Source organism: Oncorhynchus mykiss, chromosome 5, assembly GCF_057628025.1.
Source record: "Oncorhynchus mykiss isolate SJ-2025 chromosome 5, ASM5762802v1, whole genome shotgun sequence".
NCBI lineage: Eukaryota > Metazoa > Chordata > Actinopteri > Salmoniformes > Salmonidae > Oncorhynchus > Oncorhynchus mykiss.
The window spans coordinates 76,232,030-76,248,125 of record NC_143026.1 but is presented as its reverse complement, the minus strand read 5'-3'; the positions used below and the strand labels follow the sequence as shown (position 1 = coordinate 76,248,125).

At 44.0% G+C, this 16,096-nt stretch overlaps 1 protein-coding gene across 2 annotated transcripts in view; it reads right to left on the bottom strand.

Annotated features, from left to right (window-relative positions):
- Nucleotides 1–1,088: 1,088 nt before the first annotated feature.
- The window catches only part of LOC110523003 (platelet-derived growth factor receptor alpha), a 39,205-nt gene continuing 24,197 nt past the window's right edge, over nucleotides 1,089–16,096 (bottom strand). For both annotated transcript variants that reach the window (XM_036978394.2, XM_036978395.2), the window contains exons 19-28: nucleotides 13,976–14,086; nucleotides 13,113–13,266; nucleotides 12,368–12,525; nucleotides 11,918–12,033; nucleotides 10,544–10,666; nucleotides 10,274–10,385; nucleotides 10,023–10,122; nucleotides 9,659–9,764; nucleotides 8,337–8,572; nucleotides 1,089–8,096 (exon numbers count right to left, since the gene is read on the bottom strand). In XM_036978394.2, the coding sequence (XP_036834289.2) occupies nucleotides 7,955–8,096; nucleotides 8,337–8,572; nucleotides 9,659–9,764; nucleotides 10,023–10,122; nucleotides 10,274–10,385; nucleotides 10,544–10,666; nucleotides 11,918–12,033; nucleotides 12,368–12,525; nucleotides 13,113–13,266; nucleotides 13,976–14,086 (1,358 nt within the window). In that variant the 3' untranslated portion in view covers nucleotides 1,089–7,954. The remainder of the gene's footprint in view (nucleotides 8,097–8,336; nucleotides 8,573–9,658; nucleotides 9,765–10,022; nucleotides 10,123–10,273; nucleotides 10,386–10,543; nucleotides 10,667–11,917; nucleotides 12,034–12,367; nucleotides 12,526–13,112; nucleotides 13,267–13,975; nucleotides 14,087–16,096) is intronic.

The following is a 16,096-nucleotide window of genomic DNA, read 5'->3' as shown; positions in this document are numbered from 1 at the left end:
AGAATGTGTTAAACTATTTACCCATTTAATAACCAGACCTACATACACACTATTGCTATGCTATGCTGAATTCTTGATGCACAACTGAACTTGTTGCTATATACTGCGAGCACACCAACAAGCGAGCCATTTGCTTGTGGTCGCGGGCGTACGTACACGTACTGTGAAGAGTAGGGACGTCCCAAGAATCCCGGATAGCACTAACCCTGGTCAAAGCCTTCGGAAATCAGAAGTGATGTCTTCCAGGGAAACTAACCTCTGACCCCTTCTCCTACCTACCAAACTATAATACCAATCTCTCTATTAAAATGTTTAGTTTAACCACCATTTTTTACCATGGAATGTATTTATTTTTGACATTTATTTCACCTTTATTTAACCAGGTAAGCTAGTTGAGAACAAGTTCTCATTTGCAACTGCGACCTGGCCAAGATAAAGCATAGCAATTCGACACATACAACAACACAGAGTTACACATGGAATAAACAAAACATTCAGTCAATAATACAGTAGAACAAAAGAAAACAAAAAGTCTATATACAGTGAGTGCAAATGAGGAAAGTTAAGGAAATAAATAGGCCATGGTGGCGAAGTAATTACAATATAGCAATTAAACACTGGAATGGTAGATCGGCAGAAGGTGAATGTGCAGGTAGAGATACTGGGGTGCAAAGGAGCAAAATAAATAAATACCAGTATGGGGATGAGGTAGGTAGATAGATGGGCTGTTTACAGATGTGCTATGTACAGGTGCAGTGATCTGTAAGCTGCTCTGACAGCTGGTGCTTAAAGCTAGTGAGGGAGATGTGAGTCTCCAGCTTCAGAGATTTTTGCAATTCGTTCCAGTCATGAGCAGCAGAGAACTGGAAGGAAAGACGACCAAAGGAGGAATTTGCTTTGATGAACTGTGTGTGTGTGTGTGTGTGTGTGTGTGTGTGTGTGTGTGTGTGTGTGTGTGTGTGTGTGTGTGTGTGTGTGTGTGTGTGTGTGTGTGTGTGTGTGTGTGTGTGTGTGTGTGTGTGTGTGTGTGTGTGTGTGACAAACAGATACTAAAGGAAAGAAAGGAAAACAGATTTCCAGACAAGAGACACTATTAAATCATTTATTGAAATATAAATCATCTGACTGTACATAATGCATATTGAAACATGAGGATAACTTCTGAGTATTAGGGCTAACTAACTATATTTACTGTACCATGGATTATACTTCAAGAGCCAAAACAAGCCCTTCCTCTCACATCAAATACAAGGACAATAGAAAAAAGTGCAACAGTTTTAAGGTGATGGCAGAGAAAGTCTAAGTCCAGCCTGGTCTCATAGAGTAGACGTAACATAGTAGATCTAAATTCGGGATACCCAAATTAGTATGATATGTTAAGTTTGGTATGGTTACATATGACAGAAGGTTACGTATGAAAGTAGGGCGGTTGGTCGGGGTGGATGGTCGGGCGTTGCAAATAAATAGCATGTTAGCTAACCTTAACCCTTTAACCTAACTCCTAACCCCTTGCCTAGCTAATGTTAGCCACCTAGTTAATGTTAGCCACCTAGTTAACATTAGCCACAACAATTGGCATTCGCAATACGTACAAACTGCATATTCGTAACATATCGTACGAATACGAATTGTAATTCTTAACATGTCATATGGATTGGATAATGGACATCCACAAATTACCACATACCGTACGAAACGTAACTTATCACACTAATCAAGTGTTTTGTAATAGCATTTACTATGTTACAACCCATGAGTCCAGGTTGCACAGTCAACCATAAAGACAGACAGAGAGGCAGTGAGGACCGCTAGTAGAAGATACTGCAAGATTAAACATTAAACATACACATAATGATGTATGACATCACGTTATATATCTCAACTAGTGTATTTCACATGGATAGAACACCCTACTGTTGTCTCTTTACAGGACGGCAACATGGCTGTAGATATAACATTAGCTAAATCACAATAAAACACATACATAATGTCCTCTCTGATTTGGAAGATGATGTACTTCTTCCAGCTTCTTGGCTTTGAGAAGCACAGGAGCTGTCAAACAACCAAATCAGATGACTATGTGGTTTTTCTCTCTGGTTCTCTTCCATTATCTGCAGCGAATAATGCTCTGTGTTTATTATTAACATAAATGCATTATTATTATTACAATGGCATAATCTCAAAGCTTGAAAAAAAATGTTCTTGCATGCTGTACTAATACACATACATGTATTTTCGCCCAGGTTCAATGTCACTCATACTTAGCTTGAGTTCATTTTACAATTTGAATAAAACATATTCCCATTTCAAAAAGTACATAAATGACAGATTCCAAGATGTAACAGATATTACTATTATTATTTTTGTAATATCCTAATGGTTACAGAAAAGAGTTGAGAGTGTTGAAAGATGGGTTTCACATGTTCAAATGGAGCTGCACATAAGTTGCATATAATACTGGCATGTTACCACCAGTTCTTCTCTCAAATATAAAAACACTCTACCACTATTTACATTACAATCCAACTGGGGCCTTTCCTAAGCATACCTCTGCATGTGAAAGAGAGACAATGGTTTACATGTTGGTGTACAAATGTTGTCTTTTGGAGAGTGGTAAAGTTACAAGCCAGGTGAAGATAGCTGTATTCTTCAATTAAAACCTATATCATCACCTTCCTCAACCCATTATTCACAAATGCATGCGTGCGCATGCGCGCGCACACACACACACACACACACACACACACACACACACACACACACACACACACACACACGACACGACTTCAACACTATCAATAAGTTTGCCGATGACACAACAGTGGTAGGCCTGATCACCAATATTAATGAGACAGCCTATAGCGAGGAGGTCAAAGTGAGCAAGACAAAGGAGATGATTGTGGACTAAAGGAAAACGAGGACCGAGCACTCCCCCATTCTAATCGTCGGGGCTGTAGTGGAGCAGGTTGAGAGCTAGTGTGTACGGCCCAGTACATCACTGGGACCAAGCTTCCTGTCATCCAGGACCTCTATACCAGGTGTCAGATGAAGGCCCTAAAAATTGTCAAAGACTTCCTCGCTCCCAAGTCATAGACTGTCCTCTGCTACCGCACGGCAAGAGGTACCGGAGCGCCAAGTCTAGGTCCAAGACGCTTCTAAACAGCTTCTACCCCGAAGCCATAAGACTCCTGAACATCTACTCAAATGGCTACCCAGACTATTTGGATTGCCACCCCTCTTTTACGCTGCTGCTACTCTGTTACTATCTATGCATAGTCACTTTAATAATTCTACCTACATGTAAACTCAGCAAAAAAATAAACATCCCTTTTTCAGGACCCTGTCTTTCAAAGATAATTTGTAAAATCCAATGTAAACAGTTTAAACACTGTTTCCCATGCTTGTTCAATGAACCATAAACAATTAATGAACATGCACCTGTGGAACGGTCGTTAAGACACTAACAGCTTACAGACGGTAGGCAATTAAGGTCACAGTTATGAAAACTTAGGACACTAAAGAGGCCTTTCTACTGACTCTGAAAAACACAAAAACAAGATGCCCAGGGTCCCTTCTCATCTGCGTGAACGTGCCTTAGGCATGCTGCAAGGAGGCATGAGGACTGCAGATGTGGCCAGTGCAATAAATTGCAATGTCCGTACTGTGAGTCGCCTAAGACAGAGTTACAGGGAGACAGGATAGACCGCTGATCATCCTCGCAGTTGTAGACCACGTGTAACAACACCTGCACAGGATCGGTACATCCAAACATCATACCTGCGGGACAGGTACATGATGGCAACAACAACTGCCTGAGTTACACCAGGAACGCACAATCCCTCCATCAGTGCTCAGTCTGTCCGCAATAGGCTGATAGAGGCTGGACTGATAGAGGTAGGCAGGTCCTCACCAGACATTACTGGCAACAACGTTGCCTATGGGCACAAACCCACCATCGCTGGACCAGACAGGACTGGCAAAAAGTGCTCTTCACTGACGAGTCGCGGTTTTGTCTCACCAGGGGTGATGGTCGGATTCTCATTTATTGTCAAAGGAATGATCGTTACACCAAGGCCTGTACTATGGAGTGGGATCGATTTGGAGGTGGAGGGTCTGTCATGGTCTGGGGCGGTGTGTCACAGCATCATCGGACTGAGCTTGTTGTCATTGCAGGCAATCTCAACGCTGTGAGTTACAGGGAAGAAATCCTCCTCCCTCATGTGGTACCCTTCCTGCAGGCTCATTCTGACATGTCCCTCCGGCATGACAATGCCACCAGCCATACTGCTCGTTCTGAGCGTGATTTCCTGCAAGACAGGAATGTCGGTGTTCTGCCATGGCCAGCAAAGAGCCTGGATCTCAATCCAATTGCACATGTCTGGGACATGTTGGATCGGAGGGTGAGGGCTAGGGCCATTCCCCCAGAAATGTCTGGGAACTTGTAGGTGCCTTGGTGGAAGAGTGGAGTTTCATCTCACAGCAAGAACTGGCAAATCTGGTGCAGTCCATGAGGAGGAGATGCACTGCAGTACTTAATGCAGCAGGTGGCCACACCAGATACTGACTGTTACTTTTGATTTTGACCCTCCCTTTGTTCAGGGACCCATTATTCCATTTCTGTTAGGCACATGTCTGTGGAACTTGTTCAGTTTATGTCTCAGTTGTTGAGTCTTATGTTCATACAAATATTTTACACATTTGCTGAAAATAAACGTCAGGTTTGCTGAAAATAAACGCAGTTGACAGTGAGAGGACGTTTCTTTTTTTGCTGAGTTTACATATTACCTCAATTACATCGACTAACCGGTACCCCCGCACATTGACTCTGTACCCCCTATATATGGCCTCGCTATTGTTATTTTACTGCTGCACTTAAACTAATTATTTGTTACTTTTATTTTTTAACTGCATTGTTGGTTTAGGGCTTGTAAGTAAGCATTTCACTGTAAGGTCTGTAAGGTCTACCAGTTGTATTCGGGCACGTGACAAATCAAATTGTATATATAAATACACACACTACACTACAAAAGTATGTGAATATCTCATTACAAAATAATGGGCATTAATATGGAGTTGGTCCCCCCTTTCCTGCTATAACAGCCTCTACTCTTCTGGGAAGGCTTTCCACTAGATGTTGGAGCATTGCTGCGGGGACTTGCTTCCATCCAGCCACAAGAGTATTAGTGAGGTCGGGCACTGATTTTGGGCGATTAGGCTTGGCTCTCAGTCTGTGTTCCAATTCATCCGAAACCTGTTCGATTGGATTGAGGTCAGGGCTCTGTGCAGGCCACTCAAGTATTTCCACACCGATCTCAACAAACCATTTCTGTATGGACCTCACTTTGTGCATGGGGTGTTGTCATGCTGAAACAGGAAAGGACCTTCCCCAAACCTTTGCCACAAAGTTGGAAGCACAGAATTGTCTAGAATGTCATTGTATGCTGTAGCGTTAAGAGTTCCCTTCACTGGAACTAAGAGCTAAGAGAACCATGAAAAACAGCCCCAGATCATTATTCCTCATCCAACTTTAGTTGGCACTACACATTGGGGCAGGTAGCATTCTCCAGGCATCCACCAAACCCAGATTCACCCGTTGGACTGTCAGATGGTGAAGTGTGATTCATCATTCCAGAGAACGGGTTTCCACTGCTCTGAGTCCAATGGCAACGAGCTTTACACCACTCCAGCCGATACTTGGCATTGCGCATGGTGATCTTAGGCTTTTGTGCGGCTGTTTGGCCATGGAAACCCATTTCATGAAGCTCCCGACGAACAGTTATTGTGCTGACGTTGCTTCCAGAGGCATTTTGGAACTCAGTAGTAAATGTGGCAACCGAGGACAGACTTTACGTGCTATGCGCTTCAGAACTCTGCAGTCCCATTTTGTAAGCTTGTGTAGCTTACCACTTCGCGGCTGAGCCGTTGTTGCTCCTGCACATTTCCACTTCACAATAGCAGCACTTACAGTTACCGGGACAGCTATAACGGTGCCACGTTGAAATTCACTGAGCTCTTCAGTAAGGCCACTCTACTGCCAATGTTTGTCTATGGAGATTACATGGCTGTGTACTAGATTTGATACCTGTCAGCAACTGGTGTGGCCGAAATAGCCGAATCCACTCATTTGAAGGGCTGTCCACATACTTTTGTATATATAGTGTGTACAAAAATATATATGCAACATGTAAAGTGTTGGTCCCATGTTTCATGAGCGTAAATAAAAAATCCCAGAAATGTTCCAAAAATGTTATTTTTTTCAAATGTTTGTGTACAAATTTGTTTACGTCACTGTTAGTGAGCATTTCTCCTTTGCCAAGATAATCCATCCACCTGAAAGGTGTGGCATATCAAGAAGCTGATTAAACAGCTTGACCATTACACAGGTGCACCTTGTGCTGGGGCCAATAAAAGGGCACTTCAAAATGCGCAGTTTTGTCACAACACAATGCCACAGACGTCTCAAGTTTTAAGAGAGCAGGAATGTCCACCAGCGCTGTTGCCAGAGAATTTAATGTTCATTTCTCTACCATAAACTGTCTCCAACGTTTTTTAGAGAATTTGGCAGTACGTTCAACCGGCCTCACAACCGCAGAACATGTGTAGCCACGCCAGCTCAGGACCTCCACATCTGGCTTCTCCACCTGCAGGATAGTCTGAGAGAGGGAGGGGGGGGGGGGGGGGGGGGGTGAGGAGTATTTATGTCTATAATAAAGCCCTTTTGTGGGGAAAGCGTTCTGATTGATTGGGCCTGGCTCCCCAGTGGGTGGGCCAAGCTGCCAAGTGGGTGGGCCTATGCCCTCCAAGGCCCACCCATGTGAAATCCATAGATTAGAGCCTAATCAACTCATTGAAATTTACAGATTTTCTTATATGAACTGTAATTCAGTGAAATCCTTGAAATGTATTTTTTTTTCCCCCAGTGTATGTATATATACGCACACACACTTAGGCTCCCGAGTGGAGCAGCAGTCTAGAGGCGTCCCTACAGTCCCTGGTTTGAATCCAGGCTGAATCACATTCGGCCGTGATTGGGAGTCCCATAGGGCGGCACACAATTGGCCCAGCATCGTCCGGGTTTGGCCGGGTTAGGCCATCATTGTAAATAAGAATTTGTTATTTTAACTGACCAGGCAAGTCAGTTATATATATATATATATATATATATATATATATATATATAGCTGACTTGCCTGGTTATTCAACCAGGCAAAAAAAAAAAATGTTGTACTGCTATTGACAACATATGCCATATGGGCAAGTACAAAAACATGTTTTTTAATCAGTGTATTGCTACTGATTGTGCCAGCATCAGACATACTGTAGTACATATTCTGCAGGTAGGTGGGTTGTGAAGTAAAGCCGTCTGTTGTGTAGCTGGCCTCATACTGGTCTGTTTGCTGGCACTGGTGTGATGTGGTTTAAATAGTGGGTCTGTCTGTAGTGGTTCTGCATGGCTGAGATAAACTGCCCGTCATTCTGGGTCTTTGACTTTCACGCCTGATGCATTCTGATCCCTCCATCCATCCTTGCTTATGATGCTGTTCGGAATGCCCATTACAATAAGGTTTTATACGTTTATATAAAAATCTTCCTCCATGTTCTCCTCATGTGCTCTTATTCCCATCCAACACTACCGTTCCATAGAGACTCTGTAACCACATGGTAGTGATGAGTCATTAGTGTAGCATCCATCCATGCTGCTCGTCCCTCCAGCCCCACAAGGGGTGCTGTCAGTCTGATGAGGAAAACGGCAGGCGTACCATGATCTGGCCACAGACTCGTCCAAGCAGTGAAGTGGTTTTGCTCTGTCCTCCTGAGAGGAATGGAGGTGTATGGGCAGAGGATGAGGAGGGTTCGAGATAGGGGTCTTTGGGTGGTCTGAGAGTCTGTGTTCAGGTGTGTTTCTCCCCCCTCTCTCCCTCTCTTTAGCAGGCTTTTGGCTTCTCCAGGCCTTTCACAGGAAACTGTCTTCCACCAGTTCTGAGTCCAAACACATCTCATCCAACAAGCTGATGTCCTCCAGGGTCTCTCCTTCTCTCTTGGCCAGCGTGAAGCTGGAGCCTGTCTCTATGGCACTCTCTTCAGATGTCTGAGAGCTTCACAGGACAGAGAGGTTCACAGGACAGAGAGGTCAGTGTTACTAAACAGTTAAGTGAGTGATAGGGTATTATAAACAGGAGGAGACCATTAAATAAATATAAAGGATATCTATCTTGTTTGCATTTGGTAAACAGAACTAGCACATGTGAGGTTGTAAAACGGTGTTATCAACCTATACTACATATAAGAATCTGAGATTGAAGATACACATGTCTGAGATTAAAGTGGTAGCCTACCTGTGGCGGTTCCTCTTGACGTACTCATCATCAGACAGAGGGTCCAGGTCGGGGAGGGGGATGATGTAACCGCTGTCAGAGCTGAGGCGCTGCTCGTCGAAGCCACTCTCCCTGTCCTTCAACTTGTCCTGACTCTTATAGGTGATCCCAATGTAGGTGTCATCACTCTCCACCTGGACCCTGGTCACTGCTGGATGGTCGCTCTTCAGGAACTCATGGCTTGCCCTCTCGAAGCACTGCACAACAGAGAGAAAGCCCAATGAACATTAACCTACAGTATCGAGGAGCATTGAATCATGTCTACAGTACCATGCAGAAAGCTATATGTCTAACCGTTTAAAAAAACCAAGAGTGTTGTGCATGTAAATAAAACATGTTTGGCCTGGAGTACTCAATAGTTATTTACTGCTCTGGTACCTCCCATACAGTACCTCCAAAACAGTAGCATCCCCTTCATAATCACAAAACATAAATCACTTCAACTCATAAATCAATCCTAAAACAGATTTATCAGTTGAACCAGTTAAACCAGCTGTCAGTGGTGTGTGTTCTCACTCAGTCAGCCTGGTGGTGATCTCCCATCCCACCCCACCCTAGCCCAGCCAACCCAACCCCAGCCTGAGGTGCTAAAACAGGAGCTAACTCCTCCACTCTCCTGGACCAGCAAAGCAGAATAGTGGGGGAGGAGGAGGTTTGATGTGCCATGTGTGTCGTGCTGTTTAATAGGCTCATTATAGTTAGCCTAGCCAGTGAAGGGGAGGTGGAGGGGAGACCTGGGGCTGCTGCTGCTGACTGCGTCAGTACTGTGGTTGGGGTTGGTCACTGACCGCCAGCTGGAGCATTAGCACTCTAATCATCGCCAGAGCTGGGCTTTAATACAACGGAAATGCACAGTACTCAGCGCCCACATAAACAGCCTCAACTGGCAGAGCCCACAGAAACACACTACACTGGCAGCGTTGGGGGAAGTGGTTGGAGTTTGTGAGCCTGGTTTTAGATGAACTTCACTTTGTTAGTACTGTAGAACTATAACAAGCCCCAAGGCTAGGGGGAGCGCACTGGCTAGGAAAAGTGTGAGAAAGGTATGGAGAAAGAGTATGTTTGAAGCACTTACTCCCTTTCTGTGTAAAAATAGGATAGGTCAGGTAAGGTAAAAGGGGGATGAAACTGATTAGAAAGGACAAGAAACATTAAGAGGGAGGAGTAGGTCCAAACGTTGGAGGTCAGGGTCAGGAATTAAAGAGAGAGGGACATTAGAAAGCAGGGGTGAGGAACCCTGGGAGAGATTGTAAGGTCAGAGCTCATACTGAAGAGACGCTCACCCTCTTGTAGCCGGAGGGCAGCAGTGAAGCCACACTCTCACTCAGGCTGAGGAAGGAAGGCCTCTTCTCAGGCTCACTGTTCCAACACTTTATCATCATCTCATACCTGGAGGAAGGAAAACACCCTAGTTAAACAGAGAGAACGGGACAGACAATACAGGGAGTGAAATGCCATGGTATAACAGTCATATAATTGTATTGTATATCACAGTTTAGTACTGTGCATTCACAGCAGTAGTAGCGTTCCATAGTATTTGCATGACATATGGGACAATGTTATCTGATCCAGTGTTTTAAAAATTGTTTTGGCATAAAAAGTGTACACAACACAATGTAGAATTATATAAAAAATATATGTACATACACATCAGCGGGGGCGTGCTCAGGTTTGGCCATCCTGTAGCCACTCTTGATCTTGTTGTAGAAGCTGGAGTCCACTACCATCCCTGGGTATGGGGTGCCACCTTTAACACAAACACACTGCCATCAGTACACCAGCAAACAGCAGTAACACTGTCAACACTGTATCTACACACGGATCTGGAGTCAGATGTCTCCTTAACATGCTTCTCAAGATGTGTCTTTGTCACAGATTTGGGGTCAGCTTAGCCTCACCTAGAGAGAAAATCTCCCAGAGGAGGATGCCGTAGGACCAGACATCACTGAGGGTGGTGTACATGTTGTCAAAGATACTCTCAGGAGCCATCCACTTCACTGGCAGGAAGGTCTGTGGTCAACACACACAGCAGATGGATCAAACACACAGCACTCATATAACGGATACTACAATAGTGGAACATAATGGAGTGCTAACATGAACAAGCAGGAAACATGTCTATGCTCAGGGGACACAAACAGCCAGTATGGTCATAGAGAAATACTAACGCTGCCTTTGGAGACATAGTTGTTGTCATGCATGATGTCTCTGGCCAGGCCAAAGTCACAGATCTTCACTATCTTCCCCTGAGAGAGCAGGACGTTCCTAGCAGCCAGGTCCCGATGCACACACTGTACAACAAAACAGACACACAGAGAATTAATTTAATCTCAATTCAAAATAAACTATTTGTATGTTCTCCCTTTCCATTTATTCATTCTTTCCTCCTCATGTTTTACAGGGTGGCTTTATATCAACAGGCCAGCCTAAGAAACAGCCTTGACTGACCACTCCTGGCCAGGGGATATTCAGGGATAATAACTAGGAGGCTGTATGAGGAGCTTATAGCTTCTTTGTACCCAGTGTAATTCCAGCCTACTGGGTGTTCTATATAAAGACCTGGCCTGTCTCCTGAGCAGTGAGCTCAGCCTTCACAGGGCCGCTTATCACACAACCCCTGATTTAGCCAACCTCTTGGCTTTCACAGCTGTCATCAAGCACAACAGCAGCCCACAACCTGCCTGCCATCATTACCGTGGTTACCACTGGAACATACAGACGGCAGGGTTGACGTGGCAACCGACCCACTCCCTGTTGTGTACCAACAGAGAGGTCAGAACAAGCTTGCCAGTGACACTAGCTTCTGCTAAGCCAAAGGAATCATGTGACCATCACTTCCTTTGTTGCAAAGTCAGGCCAATAAAAGATGGCTATGGCATCCTAGGCTCACTTCTATATCTCTTGTTGATATATTCTGGAAATTCCCTAGGTCTCTCCTGAGTTAGGTAAATCAGCTTTTAGTTTTATTGCACCTTATTTGTGTAAAAATATAATAAATGTTGTTAAAGTGGATGTTTGTTATGATTCTTTTTACCTATATTTTAATAGGGAAGACATATTGAGACCTAGCTCTCTTTTACACATGTACCCTTTATATACACAACATAAATATACACATTATACCCAACCTACATATATACATTAAAATACAAAAACACAGTCATGGGAAGCACAAATAAAACATCACAAATGACAAAGAAAAAAGTTACATTCCTCCACAAATAAGTCCCCAATCAATACTTTTAAATTGCCCGATCTGCACCAGAACATCAAGACAAAATGTACAGCCTGTTTTGGTGCCTCTGGGGCAATTCACAAAGCTGATTGAGGACCTTATTACTGATGAATGCATTTTGTTTTTTATGACTGTGTTTTTCTTTCTGCTTACATTTTGATGTGTGTAATTTCTGTAATTCAGGGACCTTGGTCTCAGTATAGCTATTGTATTGTATGACATTGGCCTGTTATCCCCAGCCCACTGCACTGACCTAACATCATGTCCCACTGATCTCCAGTCATTCCCAGCCCTTGGTCCCACTCACGTTCTTAGAGGACAGGAACTCCATGCCTCTGGCCACCTGGTAGGTAAAGCTGAGCAGATCTGTGGTGCTGAGGCCCTCGTTGCCGTCTTCTGACAGCAGGCTGTCCATCTCATTATCTGGATCAGAAAAACACACATATACAGACATTTAGCTTCAGTCGGTCTATGAGTGAGTGAATAAAGTGTGTGTTTGTATGTTTACGTGCATGTAAATATAGAACTGGCTGCTGTAACCTGGCTTTTCCTAATGGGAGGGAGAAATACAACTGCTACAATTACCCTCTCTATATAATTACAGGCTGGACCCCTCAACCAACCCAACCAGCGCTGACTAAAACCCTGCGCCGAGAGAGAGAGAGAGAGAGAGAGAGAGAGAGAGAGAGAGAGAGAGAGAGAGAGAGAAAGAGAGAGAGAGAGAGAGAGAGAGACTGTCAGACTGAGATGTACTCACCACCCTTCTGTGATGGTGGGTGGTCATATTCAGACCTCTGGATGTCGGAGTACTTGGAGGCATCACTCATCTCCAGCATGGGCACGTACTGCGTGGTGTCTGCCTGCTTCATTTCCATGTAGTCCCCTTTACCACTTTCAAAGGACAGGATCACATAGCTGCAGGGAAGGAGGGAGGGAGAAGGTTGGTAGAAAGACAACAACCATGGTAGAATCACCATTCTCAAAGAACACCCAATGTATATACTGAGGTTCCCGCTACAAAGGGTGCAGTTGATGGTGTGGTCATTTTGAGATGTGGTCATTGTAAGTAATCTGTCAACACAGATCAGCAGAGCAGACAGGAACAGGCAGGCCTCTCCCACTGTTTCCCCCATGCTCGCCTGGACAGAGACCATTAACAGGTACCAAACAACAGTCATGATTAGGCTGAAGGCCGAGCACCACTTCAGACACAGATTTGATTAGTGGAAGACACCAGATGACCTCCTCAGCCATGTGGAAGACTGGGGTAGGGCTACGTTATGTTACCGAGAGCCTGCAGTAGAGTGCTGTCAATGAGACAGAATGACTGAGTGGGGAGAGTTGGAGCAGGAACTGAGGAGGGGGACACATGACATAGGGGTGTGTGTGCGTGCTAGTGCATGCGAGTGTGCGCGCCTGTGCCTGTGTGCGTCCGTGCCTGTGTGCGTCCATGCCTGTGTGCGTCCGTGTGTGTTTCTGCAGCTGATTCTATGTCTCTTTACCTCCTGCTGCTCTCGTCTGCAGGGTTTATGCCAAATATGTCCAGGTCTTTCTTGGTCTTCTCTGAGTGCAGGCTGAGGAAGTTCTCTCTGTTCTTGTGCAGGTAGTTGACCAGGTCTCCATAGAAGCAGTACTCAGTGATGATGTAGGTAGGGCCTGCATCGGAAGATAGGAGAGAGAAAGAGACACAAGTGTCAGTTTGCTGGCTTAACTTTTCAGAGGCTCATGAAGGCTAAAAGCTACGCCAAGAGGGCAAGCCTTTACACTCATAAAAACACTATTAAAATACCACACCCACCAACGGCCCAGAGAGTAATGGCAACTGCCTTTCTTGACTGTCAAAACCATATGTGTGTGTGTGAGCATATCTGCAGCGGCGGAAAAAGTACCCAATGGTTACACTTGAGTAAAAGTAAAGATACCTTAATAGAAAATGACTCAAGTAAAAGTGAGTCACCCAGTAAAATAAAAGTATCAAAAAGTAAAAGTATAAATCATTTCAAACCCCTTATTTTAAGCAAACCAAATGGCACCATTTAAATAAATAAAAATGACTGATAGCACACTCCAACACTCAGACATAATTTACAAACGAAGCATTTGTGTTTAGTGAGTCTGCCAGAGGCAGTAGGGATGACCAGGGATGTAGGCATTGGACCATTTTGCAGTCCAGCTAAGCATTCAAAATGTAAAGAGTACTTAGTAAAAGTAATAGTAGTCAAAAATATAAATAGTAAAGTACCCAAAATAGTAAAGTAAAGCACCCAAAAAAATTACTTAAGCAGTACTTTAAAGTATTTTCACTTAGGTACTTTACACCACTGCATCTGTAAGTGTGTGTGTGTGTGCATGTGTATGTAGTCACCTGACTTGGTGCAGGCCCCCAGCAGGTTGACGATGTTGAGGTGAGGGCCCAGGTGAGTCATGATCTTCAGCTCTGACATCAGGGCCTGTTTCTCACTGGAGCGGGCCGTGGCTACAACGCCAAACAGACAAACAATAAATCAACCTTCAATCAATCACACAGCACATATCGGCCAATCACACACAATCAATTCATCAACAAGATCCATCAATGACTGCCATTGTTTCATCAATCACAAAGTAAGCTGTCTGTGTTCAACTCTATAGCTGTCTGTATAGCTGTCTGTGGTCAACTCTATAGCTGTCTGTGGTCAACTCTATAGCTGTCTATGGTCAACTCTATAGCTGTTTGTGGTCAACTCTATAGCTGTCTGTGGTCAACTCTATAGTTGTCTGTATAGCTGTTTGTGGTCAACTCTATAGCTGTCTGTGGTCAACTCTATAGCTGTCTGTATAGCTAACTGTGGTCAACTCTATAGCTGTCTGTATAGCTGTCTGTGGTCAACTCTATAGCTTTCTGGGGTCAACTCTATAGCTGTCTATGGTCAACTCCATAGCTGTCTGTGGTCAACTCTATAGCTGTCTGTATAGCTGTCTATGGTCAACTCTATAGCTGTCTGTGGTCAATTCTATAGCTGTCTATGGTCAACTCTATAGCTGTCTATGATTAACTCTATAGCTGTCTATGGTCAACTCTAAAGCTGTCTGTGGTCAACTCTATAGCTGTCTGTGGTCAACTCTATAGCTGTCTATGGTCAACTCTATAGCTGCCTATGATCAACTCTATAGCTGTCTTTGGTCAACTCTTTAGCTGTCTGTGGTCAACTCTATAGCTGTCTGTGGTCAACTCTACAGTTGTCTGTATAGCTGTCTATGGTCAACTCTATAGCTGTCTGTATAGCTGTCTGTGGTCAACTCTATAGTTGTCTGTATAGCTGTGTATGGTCAACTCTATAGCTGTCTGTGGTCAACTCTATAGCTGTCTATGATTAACTCTATAGCTGTCTATGGTCAACTCTATAGCTGTCTGTGGTCAACTCTATAGCTGTCTGTGGTCAACTCTATAGCTGTCTATGGTCAACTCTATAGCTGTCTGTGGTCAACTCTTTAGCTGTCTATGGTCAACTCTATAGCTGTCTATGATCAACTCTATAGCTGTCTGTGGTCAACTCTATAGCTGTCTATGGTCAACTCTATAGCTGTCTGTATAGCTGTCTGTGGTCAACTCTATAGTTGTCTGTATAGCTGTTATTGGTCAACTCTATAGCTGTCTGTGGTCAACTCTATAGCTGTCTGTGGTCAACTCTATAGCTGTCTATGGTCAACTCTATAGCTGTCTATGGTCAACTCTATAGCTGTCTGTGGTCAACTATATAGCTGTCTGTGGTCAACTCTATAGCTGCATATGGTCAACTCTATAGCTGTCTGTGGTCAACTCTATAGCTGTATATGGTCAACTCTATAGTTGTCTGTGGTCAACTCTATAGCTTTATATGGTCAACTCTATAGCTGTCTGTGGTCAACTATATAGCTGTATATGGTCAACTCTATAGCTGTCTGTATAGCTGTCTATGGTCAACTCTATAGCTGTTATTGGCCAACTCTATAGCTGTCTGTATAGCTGTCTATGGTCAACTCTAAAGCTGTCTGTGGTCAACTATATAGCTGTCTATGGTCAACTCTATAGCTGTCTGTGGTCAACTCTATAGCTGTCTGTGGTCAACTCTATAGCTGTCTGTGGTCAACTCTATAGCTGTCTGTGGTCAACTCTATAGCTGTCTGTGGTCAACTCTATAGCTGTCTTTGGTAAACTCTATAGCTGTCTATGGTCAACTCTATAGCTTGTCTGTGGTCAACTCTATAGCTGTCTGTATAGCTGTCTATGGTAAACTCTAAAGCTGTCTGTGGTCAACTCTATAGCTGTCTATGATTAACTCTATAGCTGTCTATGGTCAACTCTATAGCTGTCTGTGGTCAACTCTATAGCTGTCTGTGGTCAACTCTATAGCTGTCTATGGTCAACTCTATAGCTGTCTATGGTCAACTCTATAGCTGTCTATGGTCAACTCTATAGCTGTCTATGGTCAACTCTATAGCAGTCTGTGGTCAACTCTATAGCTGA